Source organism: Madurella fahalii (genome assembly GCF_045866475.1).
Source record: "Madurella fahalii IFM 68171 DNA, scaffold_1, whole genome shotgun sequence".
In the NCBI taxonomy this organism is placed as follows: domain Eukaryota; kingdom Fungi; phylum Ascomycota; class Sordariomycetes; order Sordariales; genus Madurella; species Madurella fahalii.
The window spans coordinates 9,596,377-9,612,606 of record NW_027263971.1 but is presented as its reverse complement, the minus strand read 5'-3'; the positions used below and the strand labels follow the sequence as shown (position 1 = coordinate 9,612,606).

General features: G+C 56.8%; 6 protein-coding genes across 6 annotated transcripts; 3 read left to right on the top strand and 3 right to left on the bottom strand.

The window, feature by feature from the left end:
* Positions 1–354: 354 nt before the first annotated feature.
* On the top strand, positions 355–2,197 carry MFIFM68171_02589 (Zona occludens toxin N-terminal domain-containing protein; the record flags this gene model as incomplete). The annotated part of the gene is made up of 2 exons (XM_071058011.1): positions 355–999; positions 1,067–2,197. The coding sequence occupies 2 exons, from the start codon at positions 355–357 to the stop codon at positions 2,195–2,197; spliced, it is 1,776 nt and encodes a 591-aa protein (XP_070914112.1).
* Positions 2,198–2,686: 489 nt separating this feature from the next.
* Positions 2,687–3,726, top strand: MFIFM68171_02588 (CCD97-like C-terminal domain-containing protein; the record flags this gene model as incomplete). Its single annotated transcript, XM_071058010.1, has 2 exons — positions 2,687–2,861; positions 3,056–3,726. 2 exons carry the CDS (start codon positions 2,687–2,689, stop codon positions 3,724–3,726), a joined length of 846 nt encoding a protein of 281 aa, XP_070914111.1.
* Positions 3,727–4,111: 385 nt separating this feature from the next.
* Positions 4,112–5,302, bottom strand: MFIFM68171_02587 (uncharacterized protein; the record flags this gene model as incomplete). Its single annotated transcript, XM_071058009.1, has 4 exons — positions 4,112–4,626; positions 4,692–4,889; positions 4,950–5,150; positions 5,215–5,302. The coding sequence occupies 4 exons, from the start codon at positions 5,300–5,302 to the stop codon at positions 4,112–4,114; spliced, it is 1,002 nt and encodes a 333-aa protein (XP_070914110.1).
* Positions 5,303–6,882: 1,580 nt separating this feature from the next.
* On the bottom strand, positions 6,883–9,108 carry MFIFM68171_02586 (uncharacterized protein; the record flags this gene model as incomplete). The annotated part of the gene is made up of 6 exons (XM_071058008.1): positions 6,883–7,939; positions 8,037–8,402; positions 8,459–8,482; positions 8,544–8,625; positions 8,684–8,870; positions 8,959–9,108. 6 exons carry the CDS (start codon positions 9,106–9,108, stop codon positions 6,883–6,885), a joined length of 1,866 nt encoding a protein of 621 aa, XP_070914109.1.
* A 1,809-nt stretch (positions 9,109–10,917) lies between these two features.
* On the top strand, positions 10,918–12,435 carry MFIFM68171_02585 (uncharacterized protein; the record flags this gene model as incomplete). The annotated part of the gene is made up of 1 exon (XM_071058007.1): positions 10,918–12,435. The coding sequence occupies one exon, from the start codon at positions 10,918–10,920 to the stop codon at positions 12,433–12,435; it is 1,518 nt and encodes a 505-aa protein (XP_070914108.1).
* A 1,915-nt stretch (positions 12,436–14,350) lies between these two features.
* On the bottom strand, positions 14,351–15,634 carry MFIFM68171_02584 (Leucoanthocyanidin dioxygenase; the record flags this gene model as incomplete). The annotated part of the gene is made up of 4 exons (XM_071058006.1): positions 14,351–14,586; positions 14,653–14,792; positions 14,872–15,173; positions 15,248–15,634. 4 exons carry the CDS (start codon positions 15,632–15,634, stop codon positions 14,351–14,353), a joined length of 1,065 nt encoding a protein of 354 aa, XP_070914107.1.
* Between the last annotated feature and the right edge of the window lie 596 nt (positions 15,635–16,230).

Genomic DNA, 16,230 nt, shown 5'->3' with positions numbered 1-16,230 from the left:
GGATCAACAAGCAGGCCTGGCTGTCCAAACGCACCAATCACGCCTTCGTTTCGAAGCCTTCCGAGTTGCATCCATCTCCGGGCACGCCGCTTCTCAGCCCCGGTGTAAGTGTCGCTTCCTCCACCTTCTCGGCCGAATCCCCTGACGGGTGCCGTGTTCAACAAGCCGCTCTCTGCTCCAAGTCAGCCTTCTCCATCTGCCCTCCCGGTCCTGAATTTCGACAAGACCAAGGACTCCAGTGCCTCCAGTGGTGGTGTCATCGAACCTTCGCAGCCGGTCTCAGTCAACCGACAGTGTCGCTAGCAACCTAGCAGACCTCAAGATCTGTGAAGAATCCTCGTAACCGGCGCCAAAATGCAGGAGCCCGGGGTCAAACTGCCACCCTTCTTCACCAAAGCTACGGCAGATAGCAGCGAGAGCGCCAGCTCAATCACTGGATATGGTGATAGCAGCGCTCGGGTTGACGAGACCAGCCAAGATGAGGTCAGCGGCGAGTCCGAGTTGAGTAGCGACGAAGTCTCCATCCGCAACAATCACCTTCGCCTGCTGGGGCGGCGTCTTGACCTGGACGAGATCAACGAGATCAAAACTACTCCCATATTCTCCGAGGCTGTCCGCAAATATGCGTTGTCACTGGTGGGCACAAGCAAGGAAATACCGTTCAGCCAGTACGGCCTCTTGGCCGGCGATCTCAGCGGCGGCGCCGAGGAGGGCTCGTCAGATCCCCGCATCTTCTGGAACATTGCTGCACCCTCCAGCTTCTTCATCTGCGGCAGCCAAGGGTCCGGCAAGAGTCACACCCTGTCGTGCCTCCTCGAGAACGCCCTCGCGCCGTGCAAGGCGAACGTGCTGCCCCGGCCCCTGACAGGCATCGTCTTCCACTACGACACGTTCATCTCGGATTCCGGAGGCTCCCCCTGTGAGGTGGCTTGGTTGTCGTCCAACACGGATATCAAAGTGCGGGTGCTGTGTCCGCCAACGAATATCCGGACTATGCGGGTGAGTTTTCAGTCTGCTGCTTCCCCTTGGGGCGACCCTTGTCTTCGCTAGACTAATCGACACTTAGAACCTTTACGCGAGGTTTCCGAACGTCAAGGTCGAGGAACTGCGTCTCAACGAGTCGGATCTCAACACCAAGCGCATGCTGGACTTGATGGCAGTTACCACGGGCGGCAACCTGCCGCTATATCTCCACGTCGTGCAGCGGATCCTCCGGGACATGCGCATCGTCCAACAGCGGACAGGCTCCGGCTTCGACTACTCAGAATTCAAGAAGCAGCTCCAAGCAGAAGATCTCACCGACGCACAACTCTCCCCGCTCAAGCAGCGTCTCGAGACGCTCGAGTCCTTCATGGTCGAGAAGCAAGCCAAAGCCTACGACATGTTCGCCGCCCCTCAACGCGGCGGTGGCGGGGGCGGCGGCGGCAGCAGCAGCAGCAACACCAACAACAATAAAAACAGGGGCCACAAGCCGGCGGCGCGAAGCAAGGGGACGTCGTGGGCGCCGCAGAGCAGCGTGCTGACGGTAGTGGACCTGTCGTGCCCGTGCGTGACGCCCGAGATGGCGTGCTCGCTGTTCCACATCTGCCTGTCGCTGTTCCTGGAGCAGGACGCGGCGGCCGTGGGCCGCGTGGTGGCGCTCGACGAGGCCCACAAGTACATGACGGCCGGGTCGGCCGAGTGCCTGGCCCTGACCGACGCCCTGCTCGCCACCATCCGCCTCCAGCGCCACCTCGGCGCCCGCGTCCTCGTCTCCACCCAGGAGCCCACCGTCAGCCCCAAGCTCCTCGACCTCTGCACCGTCACCGTCGTCCACAGGTTCACCTCCCCCGACTGGCTCGGCGCCCTGCGCCGCCACCTGGCCGGCGTCTCGTCCGGCAGCCGCCTGCTGGAGAAGGCGGAGAGGTTGCGGAACGCGGGCCGCGCGGAGGGGGACGGCGAGGAGCGCGTCGAGGGCGCCGGCGCGTTGACGCTGGGGGATGCCGACCCGGGGCTGGAGCTGTTTTCGAGGATTGTGGACTTGCGGGTCGGCGAGGCGCTGCTGTTTGCGCCGAGCGCGGTGGTGGGGGTGAAGAAGAGGAAGGCGGGCGACGCGAGGCTGGGGGGCGACGTGAAGCGTCTAGCCCACGGCGTGCTGAAGGTAAGGATCCGGAATAGGACGACAGAGGACGGAGGTGCGAGCATCATGGCTGCGTGATATGGGGTGGGCAACCCCGTTGTTTACGGCGTTTGGGAGGATTATGGCCAAGCGCGTTGTTGGCAAACGTGCGATTTTTACGATTGTACTAGGCTGTTACCTTGGTTTGGAGTTAATGGGATGTTGAAAAAAAATCCATAGATCTTTTTGTTAATATTACCGGCATCTTGCGATGCTGGAGAGACGGGATGGCCGGACGTCCTTGATGATGTAAGTGAATTGGTCGAGAGAGAGCCCCTGGAAACTTCCCGGCCGGCGCTCGGCCCCGCTCCACAGCTGGCAAAGCTTCCCGATTCCAGTGCGTCGGTTCCCGTCCCCGTGATGGCCTCTTCCAGAACCAACCCTCCGCCAATTAATATCGCCGTCCTGAAACCGTGATCCAATACAGTCCTCTTCACATTCGCCAACTCTTTCAACATCGGTCAGCACTTATTGTCTGCCGCAAGCTGTTCCGAGCTCGCTCCGTCGTCACGGCCCACTCCCATTCTCATGGCTCGCTTCGACTCGCCGCCCGCAACGCCCGAGTCCGAATCGTTCTCCAAGCCGCGACCCCGGCCGCCAAAATCACCGGCCCACTCGGCCCAGATCAGAGTACAGAACCGGAGAAGAGAGTACCTGCAACGACACCCCAGCTATTTCCAGTCCAGCGAGCACGAGTTTGCAGGTAGGCCGCCTGGTTCACACGACATCATCTCAATTACATAGGAAGAACCATCTCTCTCTCCCCTCCTCCTCCCCCGCCTCTTCCATTTCCTTTCTTTTCTTTTCCTTCTTTCTTCTCTTTTTTTCTTTCTTCTTTTTTATATATTTTTCAATTTTCTCATCCCTCCCATTTAACTCCTCTTTCCACCTTCACAGACCCGCTCCTCTATGACTTCCTCATCCGCCGCTTCCAGACGCCCTCGGAGCGCGAAGCCGAAGGCCGCGCCAAGGGCTACGCGCGCGTGCTGGAAGGCTCGCTCCTGCGCGGGGAAGAGCGGCTGGCCAAGCTGCGGGCCGAGACCGTCGACCGGAACCAAGCGGCCTCTTACCCCTTAACCAGTGTTACCACCACCACCACCACCACCACCACCACCACCACTACTACTACTACTACTGCTACTACTACTCCTACTACTGCTGCCGCTACCGCTGCTGCCGCTGCTACGGGAGGGAGAGCCGGCCCGGTAGAGGCTGGGACATCCTTCAGTAGCCTCTCGGCGGAGCTCATCCCCCCTCCCAAGACGAGGGACCAAGGCCGGCGGCAGTGGGAGGAGTTCTTGCGGGACCGGTTTGTCAGGGGGGAGGACGAGGATTTTGATTATTCTGCGGTGGACGGGGACGAGGAGTATGATGTCCTCGAGAGGGAGGACAGGGAAGAAGCGTGGTTTGAGGAGGAGGATCCTGCGTGGGCCAGTGACACTGAGAGTGGCAGTGCCGGGGAGGACGGATATGTGGGTGGGGGTGGGGGAGCGGAAGGAGGAGGGGGAAGAGGGAGGGTGAAGGCTGACAAGGTTCTCCAGGGGGAGACCGGGGTGCAGGACTTCTAGGGGGTGTTGGTTCGTGCTGGGTATCCGGGCCTCGGTAGAGGGACTATGAGGCGTTAAGACCGCTTGCAGACATGCAGTCATGTCACGGAAAGAAAGCTTTCTGATTGGGTTGAGACTTTACACAACGCAAAATGCAGTTCCAGTCTGGTCATATTACTATGGACCCTCGCCCCGTTTGTGTCCACATATCGAGGCCCAAGAACCGGTTGATGCCAAGTCATGTTGTCACAAATTTGGTCCGGTGTTCCTTACTAGCTTCCCTCCGTTGGTTTCCCATGTTGCACCCACCCCAGCGCCTCGTAGCTTTCAAGACATGTATAATAATAACGTAAAACAGACGGAGCCACCCCACCAGTAACATAGATGAAGATGTCCCACCCGTGCTCTATGCCATACTATCCTTGTAGTATTCCTCCAGGAGCGGCAGAGACGCTGGAAGCACCCGGCCAACCTTCATGACGGGCAGGCCGTCCTCAACGGTGTAGATCCTCCCGCAGTCTAACCTCGCCTTGGGCGAAATTAACTGCTCATCGTCCTCGATGATCACGGCAATAGGCTCCCGCGTGATATTCTCCTCCTCGTATGGCGCCTCGGGCTCGATCGCCGACGAGTGGAGCACGACGTAGTCAGATGGCCGGCCACGGTTGTTCTTGGCCGCCCCGGCCCCGCCAAACGTTGTGATGCTGAAGCAGAGCGAGTGGTGCTGCCGGCGGCGCACCACGACAAACCACCGGAAGCGGGTGATCGGCTTCTGGCCGTGGAACCCGGGACACCGGCTCGACCACTGGTCGAGTTCGGTCCGCCCGCTGGGCATGTCCTTCGGGCACGGCTCGAACCACACCGTCTTGAAGATGCGGCCGACGCCGAAGAAGCGCTTAGGTTTCTCTACGATTTGGAATTCTGACCAGGGTTTTTTTGTCAGCACAGAGGGAACATTTTGGAACAGGAGCGTGGAGCGGACATACCTTTACCTAGAGGATCCGCGTACGGAGATGGTGGCGGCCTCAAGGCGGGTCGAACCTGGGGCTCTGATGAGCTCGGTCCCGCAACCATAGGCCCCTTGGGTTCGGATTTGGGAACGTCAGTATCTATGTCGGCGTTTCCTGGACGCCGTTGAGTGCCCCCCTGTTTCTGGTACTCGGAGTAAAATTGCTTCACACCGTCTTTGCATGACCTCGGTTAGCCGTGGCGCCCGATTCACAGGCCAGGAGCTGCTCGTATACCTTTTTCCCTGACATAGTCCATCGATTTTGGGTCCCAGTCCCACCGGTCGCTGTACTGCTTGGTGGGCTGAGGGGGTTCAAGAGGCGCGGGGGCGGGGTTAGATGTCCCAGTGTCGGCGTGGGTATCAACAGGTCTGGGAGAGGCGTTCTTCTCCGGGGCGTTTTGGGTTTCCCGAAGCCTGTCCGGGAGTGAGTTCTCTGCTGGTCCCGCGGGTCAGTTTCATGTTAAGGCCGTCTTCTTGCTCTCTCTCGGCAGGAAACACACCTATATACCCGTTGTGAGGAAGCACGGTAAACATTGGGTGATAACTCGGTGGCCAGACCCCAGCTGTGGCGGTTTCCGCAACAAACATGGTTATGGTTCTGTAACGATGGGCGGCACCGATATCCCGTCTATCTTGGGCAGGTCGTGAGGCTTATTATAAGCCGGCAGCAGCCAGGTTGTGGTAGCGGTTATGGGTAGTACATTCGGCGGGCTGCAGATGTACCGCAATTGCTGACTCTTGCCCGGTCTCAACCGGCATGGACGTGATGCACCGAGGTGCCAACGCCGACCTGTTTAGAGTGAGGGGTTTGGCGCCGATAGGACGTAATGTGAATCACGAAAGTGGAATGACCGGCGAGGCTTGCAGATGCCGCTGTTGGGAGCTGAATTACAATATTTTGCTACCGACAAAGCCTGCCCGTGACACAGTATAGCAGAGTCAATCATGGAGGGGAGATGGAGAGCCTTGCGAGCCAAAGGAGCACATTGCCGGATGAACCGTAGAAATGTCTCATCCGTCCTGTCCTGTGCAGCACCTTGCTCAGAGGGTGGCGGTGCTCTGTGCATCCAATCCCTTTCCCTCCCCACCATCTCCAGCGCCCGAGGGCAGGCTCCCGACAGAACATATAGGAGCCCTTTCCGCACCTCCCCCGTGGGGGAGTCCTATGTGTAGCACCATCGGGTATATCTTGCGAAGAGAAGCGGCATGTTCTGCCTGCGTTAGGTACCTACCTTAGGTAAGGTAGGATACCCGACCTCAACCAAGGCAACAGTACAGCAGGTATTTGGTACGGTATGTACGTACCTGAACCATCACATTCCACCGTTGGCCGGGGTCCGTGGCCCGCGGCCAATCAGCTTTGCAGCAAAAGCTGCGTTGCCAACTTTGCTTCGCATCGCTCAAAAACAATTTTATGTAGAAATTTACAATTCCCACTTGCAGAATGCAGGGCCTGTCGACCTCAGCGACGGGACCACGACAGCACTTACTGAGTTGCATTTCCAAATATCAAGGTCGTGTGCTGAGTCCCGGATACGCTCCCCGCCCGAAGCTCCTCGGCAGAAATGCAGAAATGCAGAAATGGGTTGGGCTGGGCCGCCCTGGGCCCAACAAGGTGCCGCCGTCTCTCTGCTGCATAGCATTTACTTTAACGACTTCCACTGCCGCGAGCTGCTTTAGGAGCGAAATTTCCAATCTCAACCACACCGTGGATCGCTCGTATGACCCGCCGCCGTGGCGTTACACAGCGCGGCTCACTTCGGCCGCTGGGGCAATGAGGGGCGGGACCCACCCAATCGTCGCATCGGAAACACTAACCATACCTAATCAGCCTCTGGGACCTACGGGGCTGAATTTCCATTTCCCTTTTTCACCAAGTTTTTTTGTCCCAAGGCTCTCTCGAATCATCCCCCCTGGCCGGTTAGGTAGGGATCTTGGAAGAGCCTCCTATTTAATGGCAGTGACCGCTCCCATTTCTCCGACATGAAATCAGGTCCTCGTAGGGCGAAGCAGTGAAAGCATCATCACATTATTAAGTAACGAGATTAATATCAGATGCTGTGGCCTTTCCGTACGCTCGACATTCCCAAAGACTAACAAGAAAAAAAAAAAAAAAAAAAAAAAAAAAAACAAGGAAAAGCTCCTCCCCTTCCTTCCCAAGCGACCATCTACGAACCATTGAACCCAGGCGGTACCTTGCTCCCCATGACTTCCTGCGGCGGATCTACCTCTCTATGAGCGCTCATCTCGGCCCTGTTGACGTTCGACGGTGACTGCGGCTGCGGTGGGTAGTAGACCTGTTGTTGCGGTTGCTGAGGGTAGGCGTATCCTCCCTGTGGAGGGTAATACTGGCCGGGATGCGCCATCTGCTGCTGCTGGTACTGCGGCGGAGCGCCATAGTACTGTTGCGGCTGCTGCTGCTGCTGGTGCTGCTGTTGGTGATACTGTGAATAAGCATGCTGCGAGTACGGATGCTGGCCCTCGTCCGCCTCGGCGATCGGCGCCGGGTAGCCCTGCCCGTTGCCGCCCGTAGTGCCGGGGGTCCCCGCCCCGCTGCTGGTGCTGCCGCCGTAGGACGCGCGCGGGTTGGCCGCGGCCGCCCCGGCAAAGTAGCCGCCCGGCTGGCCGTTGTGTAGGAGGCCCTGGCCGCTCTGCGAGCTCAGCTCGCTGACCCCGCCGCCGGAGGTCCCTGTGCTCTGTGGCACCAGCGCAGCCGGCGGTGTCTGGCCCATGCTCGGCGCGCCGCTTGCGCCGCCGGACGACATTGACATGCTGTGCGCCGCCATGCCTGGCGGGTGGTAGGCGCCCGGAGGGTACTGGCCGTTGGGCACGGCGGCTTGCTGCATCATGGGAGGCGGTTGTTGGAAGTGCTGCTGCTGCTGCTGCTGCTGCGGGATCTGACCTGGCGGGACTGGTTGTTGGGCCTGTGCCAGCTTCTTGCTCTTGCGGCGATATCTCCAAAGGCAGATGGCGAGACCGATGATGAGAATGGCCGCAACACCAGCACCGGCGCCGATGCCTGCCTTGGCAGCAGTAGAAAGCCCTTCACTTCCAGGATCGGCGACGGGATAGCGCATCGTCCAGACGATATTCACCACAGCCGAGGTCGGCTTCTGAGTCTCGGATTCATCACTTCCGACGGTAAGAGTCGGGACGGCCACGTTGTTGACGGAGCTCCAGCAAGGCGTCTGTCCTCCTACAGCGCTCGTAAAAGGCCAAAAGCCGCTACTCGAGTTAGAAATTGGCCCAAAAAAAAAAAAAAAAAAAAAAAAAAAAAAAGGGAGATGGGTGGGGGCGATGATGAGGTGACCTGAGTACGTACTTGGGACAGCATCCGCCAGAAATGGAGTAGTAATCCTCAGCACAGCTCGCCAGCTGAGCAAGGTCCCTGTTCACCGGCATGGGGAGATCATAACCAAGGTTGTCCTGGACGTTTACCCCGGCAGCATCGGTCGCAGGCCCGGTGGATCCGGACGTGGCCGTGGCCACGGGCCAGGGGCAACACTCGGGCCGGTCGTTGATGCAGCCCATGAAGCCGGCAAAGTAGATTGTGCTCCCGGCATCGACGCGGGTAAAACCGGTTTGCGCACATGCGCCGTCGAGCAACGCCCCTGTCCCTTTGTAGCTCGGCTGGCCATCGTAGTCGGGTCGCGAGAGGTCGCCCGCCGCTGTCACGACATCGACGGTCCTAGACACATTGTCAATCCCGGTAAAAAGGGCGTCACCTCCGGGCCGGAAACGTACTCAAAATCCAGAGAGACGGTCGCCCTGAACGGCCAGTTAGTTTTCCATGCTGAAAGGAGTGCATGCAACAAGGCTCTCAACTCACGGCGGCTGGATCTGTCCCATGACGCTCGGCGGGATGCTTCCACAGAACTCGGAGTAGTAGGACCTTTGATACTCGCCCCAGTCTGGTCGTCGTTGTCAGCTGAAATGGCCCCTCTCATGCTCAGCGGGAATGAGACATGCCCGTGATACCGTAGTAGCTCGAACAGCTCCCAGCGACGACATTTTCGAAATAGCAATCGAGATAGGAGATGCCATAGTTGCAGAAGCAAGATGTGGCGGCTTCGTAGTAGTCGGTCGCTATGTCGTAGGCCGGATTGCAGCTCTCAATGATGCTTGTACATCGCATCGCATTGGCGACGCCCTGGGTCTAGATTCGGCTGCGCGTCAGAATCGCAGCTACTTGCCGGCCCGGCAAGCCATGGGGGGTGAAAGAGAGTGTGTGTATGTGTACGCACAATACATTCTGTATCATAGGAATAGTTGATGTCATCGTAAAAGCCCGTCTGCCGCGGTTGAAGGTGGATGGCGCTCAAAAGCGCGCTTGCCAAGGTCGGCGTGGGCGTGGGCGTAGGCAGCGTGGGAGACGCGGGAGGCGTTAGGAACATGGTGATGTCTTGACAGCGTGGGCTCGGTCGCGCTACTTGAGGTCCAGGACCATGGCCAGCACGTCACGAAGGGCCGAACGAGGTTTTCACGAGGAAGACGACAAACCGGCCAGCCTCGCTGGAGACGAGAACCTGGAGCTCTCGTCAATCGACCCATCTCCTTGGCGCCAATACGCCAGGCACTTTTTGGGCTTCCAGACCATCCCTATCCCCTGTCTCCAATACCGACAGGGGCATGATGTCCAATAATCGCCGTGGCTAAGAGGGGTTTTGCATGAAGTGGCGTTGAGGAGGGACGATAATAGGTGGACCAAGGGGAGAAAGCGTTGCGGCTGGAGTTAGCACTTCATACGCTGCGGCTCAGCAGCCAGCGTGCCCCGCCGCCTCTTGGCAGCCAGACCCAAGGCTCGCGAGGAGTCAGTTCGTCGGGAACCTGGGCATTCCTACTCATACCGAATAAAGGCAGCTTTGGAGAGGAACGCGATTTTTAAATAGAGAGTTAAATAGTTAAAAATAAAAAATTAAATAAAATATAGTCTCTGATGTGCAGTACAGCCTCGTTCTTCCGGCTGGGCGGCGTGAGGTCGTTGTGGCACCGACCGCTGAAGAGTGTGGTATTGACCATGCGACTTGCTTGGCTTGTTAAAGTGCGGCTATAAAAGTGGACCGAAAGGTACAACAAGCGGCACCTCACCCTTAGCAGGTCTCGTCTGAGCATCTAAGACCGTAATTAGTAGGGACTTCGGCTTATGGTAGTGTGTCTTCCGACGACTCTCATCATGCTGGAAAACATGGGTCTACACTAGCAGGGTGGCCGCAACGCGTCCCGCGTGGCATCACCCCACATTTTTCCATGCCCACGATCACGTGCATACAGAAAAGTGGTCTGTGGTCCCTCCGATTTTGAACCCGAAAGGGGTGACAGCTGATTTTATTCAACCTCCACCCCGACCTTCCTAGATGATGTCCTAACGTGATATTGGAACAGTCGCTCTCCTATCCAGAGGAAAGTCATCGGGAGGCTGGTGGTTCCACAAGACAGATAGTCAATATATTAGCTTAAAGAGTAAAGATAGCATAATTGTACCATAGAAATCGCTAGGGAGAGTAAAGAGGAAGCTCAATATGGAGCATTGGCAGAGGTAATCTAGTGTGCCTTGGAGAAGAGATGATGCCCGCAACCGGAGAGGCGGAAGGAGAAAACAGGACAACATCACAGCACCGCAGCCGGGAGAAGTTTGCAGCACAGACAGTCAAAGAACACATAATGCACACGCATTTAACCGTATCGCGATAGCAGCATAGAACAGCAACACGACAGGTCAGAACAGTTTGCCCACCCGCAGTGTCAGAATGGGCAGCTGTGTAGCACAGATCAGCCCACTTCAGCCTTTGAAAGAGCACCTCGGTGGGTGGTGTGATGATGGGCTGCCGAATAATAGGTGGCATAAAAAGGGGCGGTATGCGAATGAGTAACATGATAGCGCGGCTGCATATTAACGAGTGGTGTGAGAACCGGTGATAGAAGCGGTGTCATGAGAATGGACGGCGTGATAATGGTCGGCATGATATCTTGAGAAAGGAAACGGTAGTAGTAACGAGCCCGGAAAGGACAGTCCTACAATCGCATATTTAAGGTAGCCAGGACTAACCCCAGTAAATTTCGGGACAAGACAAACCCATAGTTTCTCCTTGCCTAGAAGACACTCTTCGCACAACGTTCCACAGCAGTCCAGCACAGTGTATCCGCATACCACGACGCATCCTCAGCACTTTTGGTGCCACCGGAAGCAAGCGCAGCAGCACACCATGGCGGATCCGACTCTGGTGTTCGATGTCGATCAAAGCAACAGCGACGGCAGCGGCTACAGGGCCTTCATCTTGCAATTGCGCGATATGCTCAGAGACCCCGGGAGGGTCTGTCACGGCTGTCCGGTTCTTTACCCCCAAGAGAGACCGCCCACCCGGTGGCTCGACATAGTATTGCGCACGAGATCCCGGTCTGTGAAACTGAGGATTCAAATGGACAACGTTTACCTGATTGGGTACCAGGATAACAATGGCCAGTGGTTCGAGTTCGACAACGAGGGTCGTAGGAAGTTCATACTTGGCTCCATCTGCCTGGGGTACAACGGCGGCTACGACGCTCTCGAGAGGGCTGCAAGGCAACAAAGACATCTCATCAATCTTGGCCAACAGCAGCTCATCACAGCCGTCAACCACCTTGCGGTGGCTGGAGCTGAGGGTCCGCAAATAGCGCGTTCACTGTTGATCGTCATACAGATGATATGCGAATCGGCCAGATTCACCCGGATATGCGACTTATTCATCCAGAACTTTGCAGTGGGCAACCCGCCGAACGAGGAGGTGATTGCGTTGGAGAATGGCTGGGGAAATCTCTCAGCTGCGCTGCTCCGAGCTGATAACAATCCCGGGCAACCCTTCTACCCCTCCCAGAACCCCACGGGGATAACAACGGTAGCGGCGGCGGCGGCCGCGCTGGGCCTCATCTGCTATAGCGGCATTCCTAGACCGCGCCTGTCTCTGGCTCCGACGGCGGTTAGTGGGCTGTTCCCCCAAGGCCGGGCATTGGTCGAGGTCTTCTGGGTGCGGATCGACCGTATCGACGAGGAGAATCCCGGCGACCTCTACGGCACCATCACCGCCTCCGACGGCTGGGGCCGCCAGTACCTCTACCAGCGCAGCAGAGACGACTACGACTCTATCCGCCCGGGCGAGAAGGCCCCGCTCGCCGGCCCGTCCCGGGCCATCTTGGCCGCCGGGAGTTTTGCCATAGAGCTTGACCTCCTGGACAAGGACGCCGACCTGTCCCCGGACGACGAGGTCAGCCGGGGCCAGATTTCATGGAACGTGTATGACTCCACCACCGTGTACGACGGACTCCTGTCCGCGACCATCAGCGGCAGGTACGGCTTGGCCACGCTGAGCTACGTCGTGATGAGTGATGCTGCGGAGGCCTTGGTGGAAGTCATCCTCATAAACGGAGATGGCGAGGACCCCGCCGACGTCTTCGGGAATGTCACGGCCCGGACCAATTTTGGGGAGATCGAGCTCTTCAAGAGAGGATCCGGCCGCCGCATTCAAGCCCGCCCGCGATCCAGAATCCCCTTACAGCGATCTGTCGTGGCCGTGCCGATGGACAGCACCCTCGTGATCAATGCGGACCTTTGGGATTATGATGCCATTTCTAATGACGACGAGATCGCGAAAGGAGAAGCAGAGTTCCGTCCTTTGCTCTTCGAGTCAGCCAGGGCGTCAATTCGGGGGAAGTGGGGCGAGGTAGAGGTGAGGGTGACCTGGTCTTGATAATAGCACATACGGGTTTATTGTTACGTCCACGCGAGGATCCGAAAGAGCTGTGGCGAGCGTAATAAGGTCCGCAGCGACGGTAGATTGTCGAAGGAGAGCGCGATTTCCATGCTGTTGCGCGGTTTATGTGTTACTGCGAAAGGTATTAAGTTGTACGGGAGAGAGTCTGGGATGTCCATGTAATACGGGAATTCGGTTAGCATATAATCATGATTCCAAGGCATTAAGAATGATGAGACGCTTATTTGGATGATGTTATAATACTGGGGGGTAAGAACCCTATAGAGGACAGACCACGCGGGACTTCTGATCTGTAAGGATTAGTTTCCGTAGCAATAGGATGCTGCTGCTCCTTTCCGTTTAGTGGTTGCTCTTATTACTATAGCTTTCTGCTAATCATAGTGCGGACTTGGGGTACCGCAAAAGGAGTGTCGCTTTTTTCGGGGAGATGGGCGGAAGGCGAGAATAAGAATCCGACTGCGGTGAAGGGATGTATTCATGGTGCGAGCCACTTCAGCACCGACTTGTACCGGCGACGGGACTGTAGCAGATAGGTATCGCGACCACGTATATGATTCTCAAAGTCTCAAAGCGGGAGGAGCAATATCCGTCAGATAGAGCAGGCAAAGTCCACCACTAAGACAAACAAGCCGGGGGGCTTCGCACAGCCATCTTACACTTCTCAGCAGCCTAGACCAGCGGTACCGCCTCTATATAATGAGGCCATGACAACCGAGGTTTACTAGATTCTCTCTAAAAGCAACTCTATAGGGGAGGGCAGCACGATCTCGCCGGCCCCGTAGGGCGTCAAATCAACACTCACCTCGGTATACACCACGACAGATTACTACTTCATCGAGATATAGGGTATTTAGATCAGCTTAGTATAGTAAAAGTGGTTCACCACGTCGTGCGGAACCTTTTGTCGAGGCCGTTAGAACGGCGTACCTAGCGACCATCGTCTAGACCGGATATACGTATATAGAAGCTATATATGACAGGCGGAAATGTCGCTATAAAGACGACGTATCGCGCGACAGGCACTATATCGCACTAAAGGGCGGCGACTATAGTTCAGGTTGCAGCGCGGCCGACACCTTGGTGTTAGGAAAGTTAGGTGATCTACATCCGGGGATTCGGAAGCGTCGGAGACTGTACACACTGTGGCGACGCTTACACGGCCGCCCTTGTTATAACCATAGCTTCCCGATGGTGCCTATTTCATGGCTGTATAACCGCCTCGAGTACCGAACGGGCGGCTCGTGAAAATGCTTCCGGTCGCCGGGAGTTGAAAGCGAAAGCTATGGGATCCCGCTATGCAAGCCGTCTCGGTCAGCCATCCAGGCCACGCAGAGATCGAACAGAAATCTTCCCGGCGAAACTCTCGGAAGCCGGCCGAGATTCGATTAGGGGACCGGGGTTGAGGAGGCTGCGGCTGGGATTGTGGGGTTTGCGAGGGTGGGTTTGTGGTCGTGGTCTGGAGGGAGACAGACGCCTCCCATGGCATTGGACCCCGACTGTTACTTCCGGCGGGAGCCGTTGCTATCGAGTAACCAAGGATACCGTCTACCTGGTTTGTCATCGGGAGGTAAAGTTCGCGGGGGGTAGGAGTTAGCAGTGTTGTTCTTCTTACGAGCAAGAATCTGCTGTTGTGGGGTTAGTATCCGCTGGTTGGCATATACACATACATACATTCATACACGCACACATATATATAATACGGAGGGTAGGTCGAGACGATGATGGTTGGTGGGCTCTAGCGTGCCCAGGCGGTGTAGTGGTGGAAAGCGAAGAAGGCCAACTGGCCTGTGCTGTCTTTTCCGACTGTATAGTCTCTCTATCGGAGAAATACATACATATTTCTCGCCGACAAAGGCAAGCCGGTGCAGCCGAGGGGCAGAGGATATCCCACTCACGCCTTCTCGCTCCGGTACATGTACTTGCTAATCACCGAGCTATAATCCTCAAACTTGACAGGCTCATACTTCGCCGGCGTCTCAGCGCTGACGAACCGCGCCAGTGACGCGACCGTGTGCGAGGGTGCCGGGGCCACGAAGAAGGGGATCGAGTAGCGAGCCGGAATACCCGCCTCAGATACCGCGTCTGGGTTCGGAACAGATACGCGGTGCAGGGCAGAGATGAAGTATCCTAGTGGCGGTTAACAACGTTAAAAGTCATTGGGAGATGGGGCGTGGGAGCAAGGCAAAGACACACCATTGGTGAACCGCTGCAGCATATCACCCGCATTCAAGATTAGAACCCCGTTCTCTGGGGACCCCTGCAGAAACTGCTGTGACTGCGGGTCGCGGAGTTCAAGGCCGCCGTTGGAGTCTTGCATCAGCATCGTGAACGTCCTAGAGCCCCATCATTAGTGTCTACGATCACCACATCCTGCTCAGCGATAGACTCGGATGGTAAGCAGAAGGTCCATACCCCCAGTCATTGTGGGCCGGCATCCTAGCAAATACATCTTTCTGTAGCTTTTGCTTCGTGATGGCGGGGTAGTGCAGCAGCCGCAGTTGGCAGTAGCGGTAACATGCCATCTGCCTCAGAGCTGCAAGGTCGTGGGCATCTAGCCGGAGCCCGACACCGATGGCATCCAGGATTGCGTTGGCCACACCGGACAGTCGTTGGTAAAGGGATGTTGTGTAGTCTCGGAACCCGGGTAGCACTTCGTCTGGCAGCCAGATGTTGGGCTGCTGGTCATCGTCCTCGCTGCCCACTTCGTAGCTTTCCTGGATCGGTTAGTAACCATACATGCCCAAAGAACCATGAAATACCGGCAGGGGACGTCTGCGCAGTTACCTACTTTAAAATCCTCGACCTTCCGCAACTCCTGCTCCGGTTTCCCACCTGCGACCTGGCTCTCTAAATCCTCCATGGAGTAGACCTTCTCGCTGCCAAGTCCAGAGTACCCACGGTGCGGCATCGGTGCAGCGGGATGGGGAGCTTTCATTTTGTCCTCGACCGGTAGGTCGAAGAGTCGTTTCACCCAAGCAAAGGCGTCGTCCATCTCCTGCCCAGCGAGTCCGTGGCCTGTAATTTTGGCGAAGCCCAATCGGTGCAGCGCCGCGACAAGGGCTTGGCCAGCTCCGAGCCTCTCCGCATCTGTGCTGGCCGGGTTGGTGAAGGGGGAGATGTTAACTGTTGGAATAGTAGTTACGGGGGTTCGGGAAGGCTCCGACGATGTGGACATCTTGTTTGTGGTGCAAATTAGTACCGGTCAAGAGAACGCGGAACTGACAGGAAAGGAAGCGAGCCAAGTGGTATTGTCAGACGTTGAACTTGTTGCAATTCATTTCGTCGAGATCTGCGATGTTATCGTCAGGATGACTGCGGGGTCGTAGCCTGAGGCAATAAGCAAGGTGTTGCTGGTACTGTGTAATCACGTACCTGGAGCATCTCTGGGTCATTCTGAAATACCCGCCATTTCCGCGAATGGGGTTCGGCGATGGCCACGGATCACAGCTGTGCGGCAGCCCTTGGCTAAAGTACTAGCGAAGTGTATGGGGATGGTTAGAACTGAGACATCGCAGAAATAACTCGGCCTTTACTTACCCATCCAGGTCCTCATGAACCCTGATTACCGAAGAATCGGCATCTCTTTGGCGTGAAAATGATTGATGTACAGCGTGATTCCTCCGCTAATGGAGGATCCAGTTCGGTGTTGGCGCGGTTGTTTCCGCTGGGTATTTTCTCATGGGCCAGGGGGTTAAGAATGGCGAATTAGCTATTCTACTGCGTCAAAAATACACCCTTTCCCGGTCAAGAAGTAACGTCTTATGTGGCTTT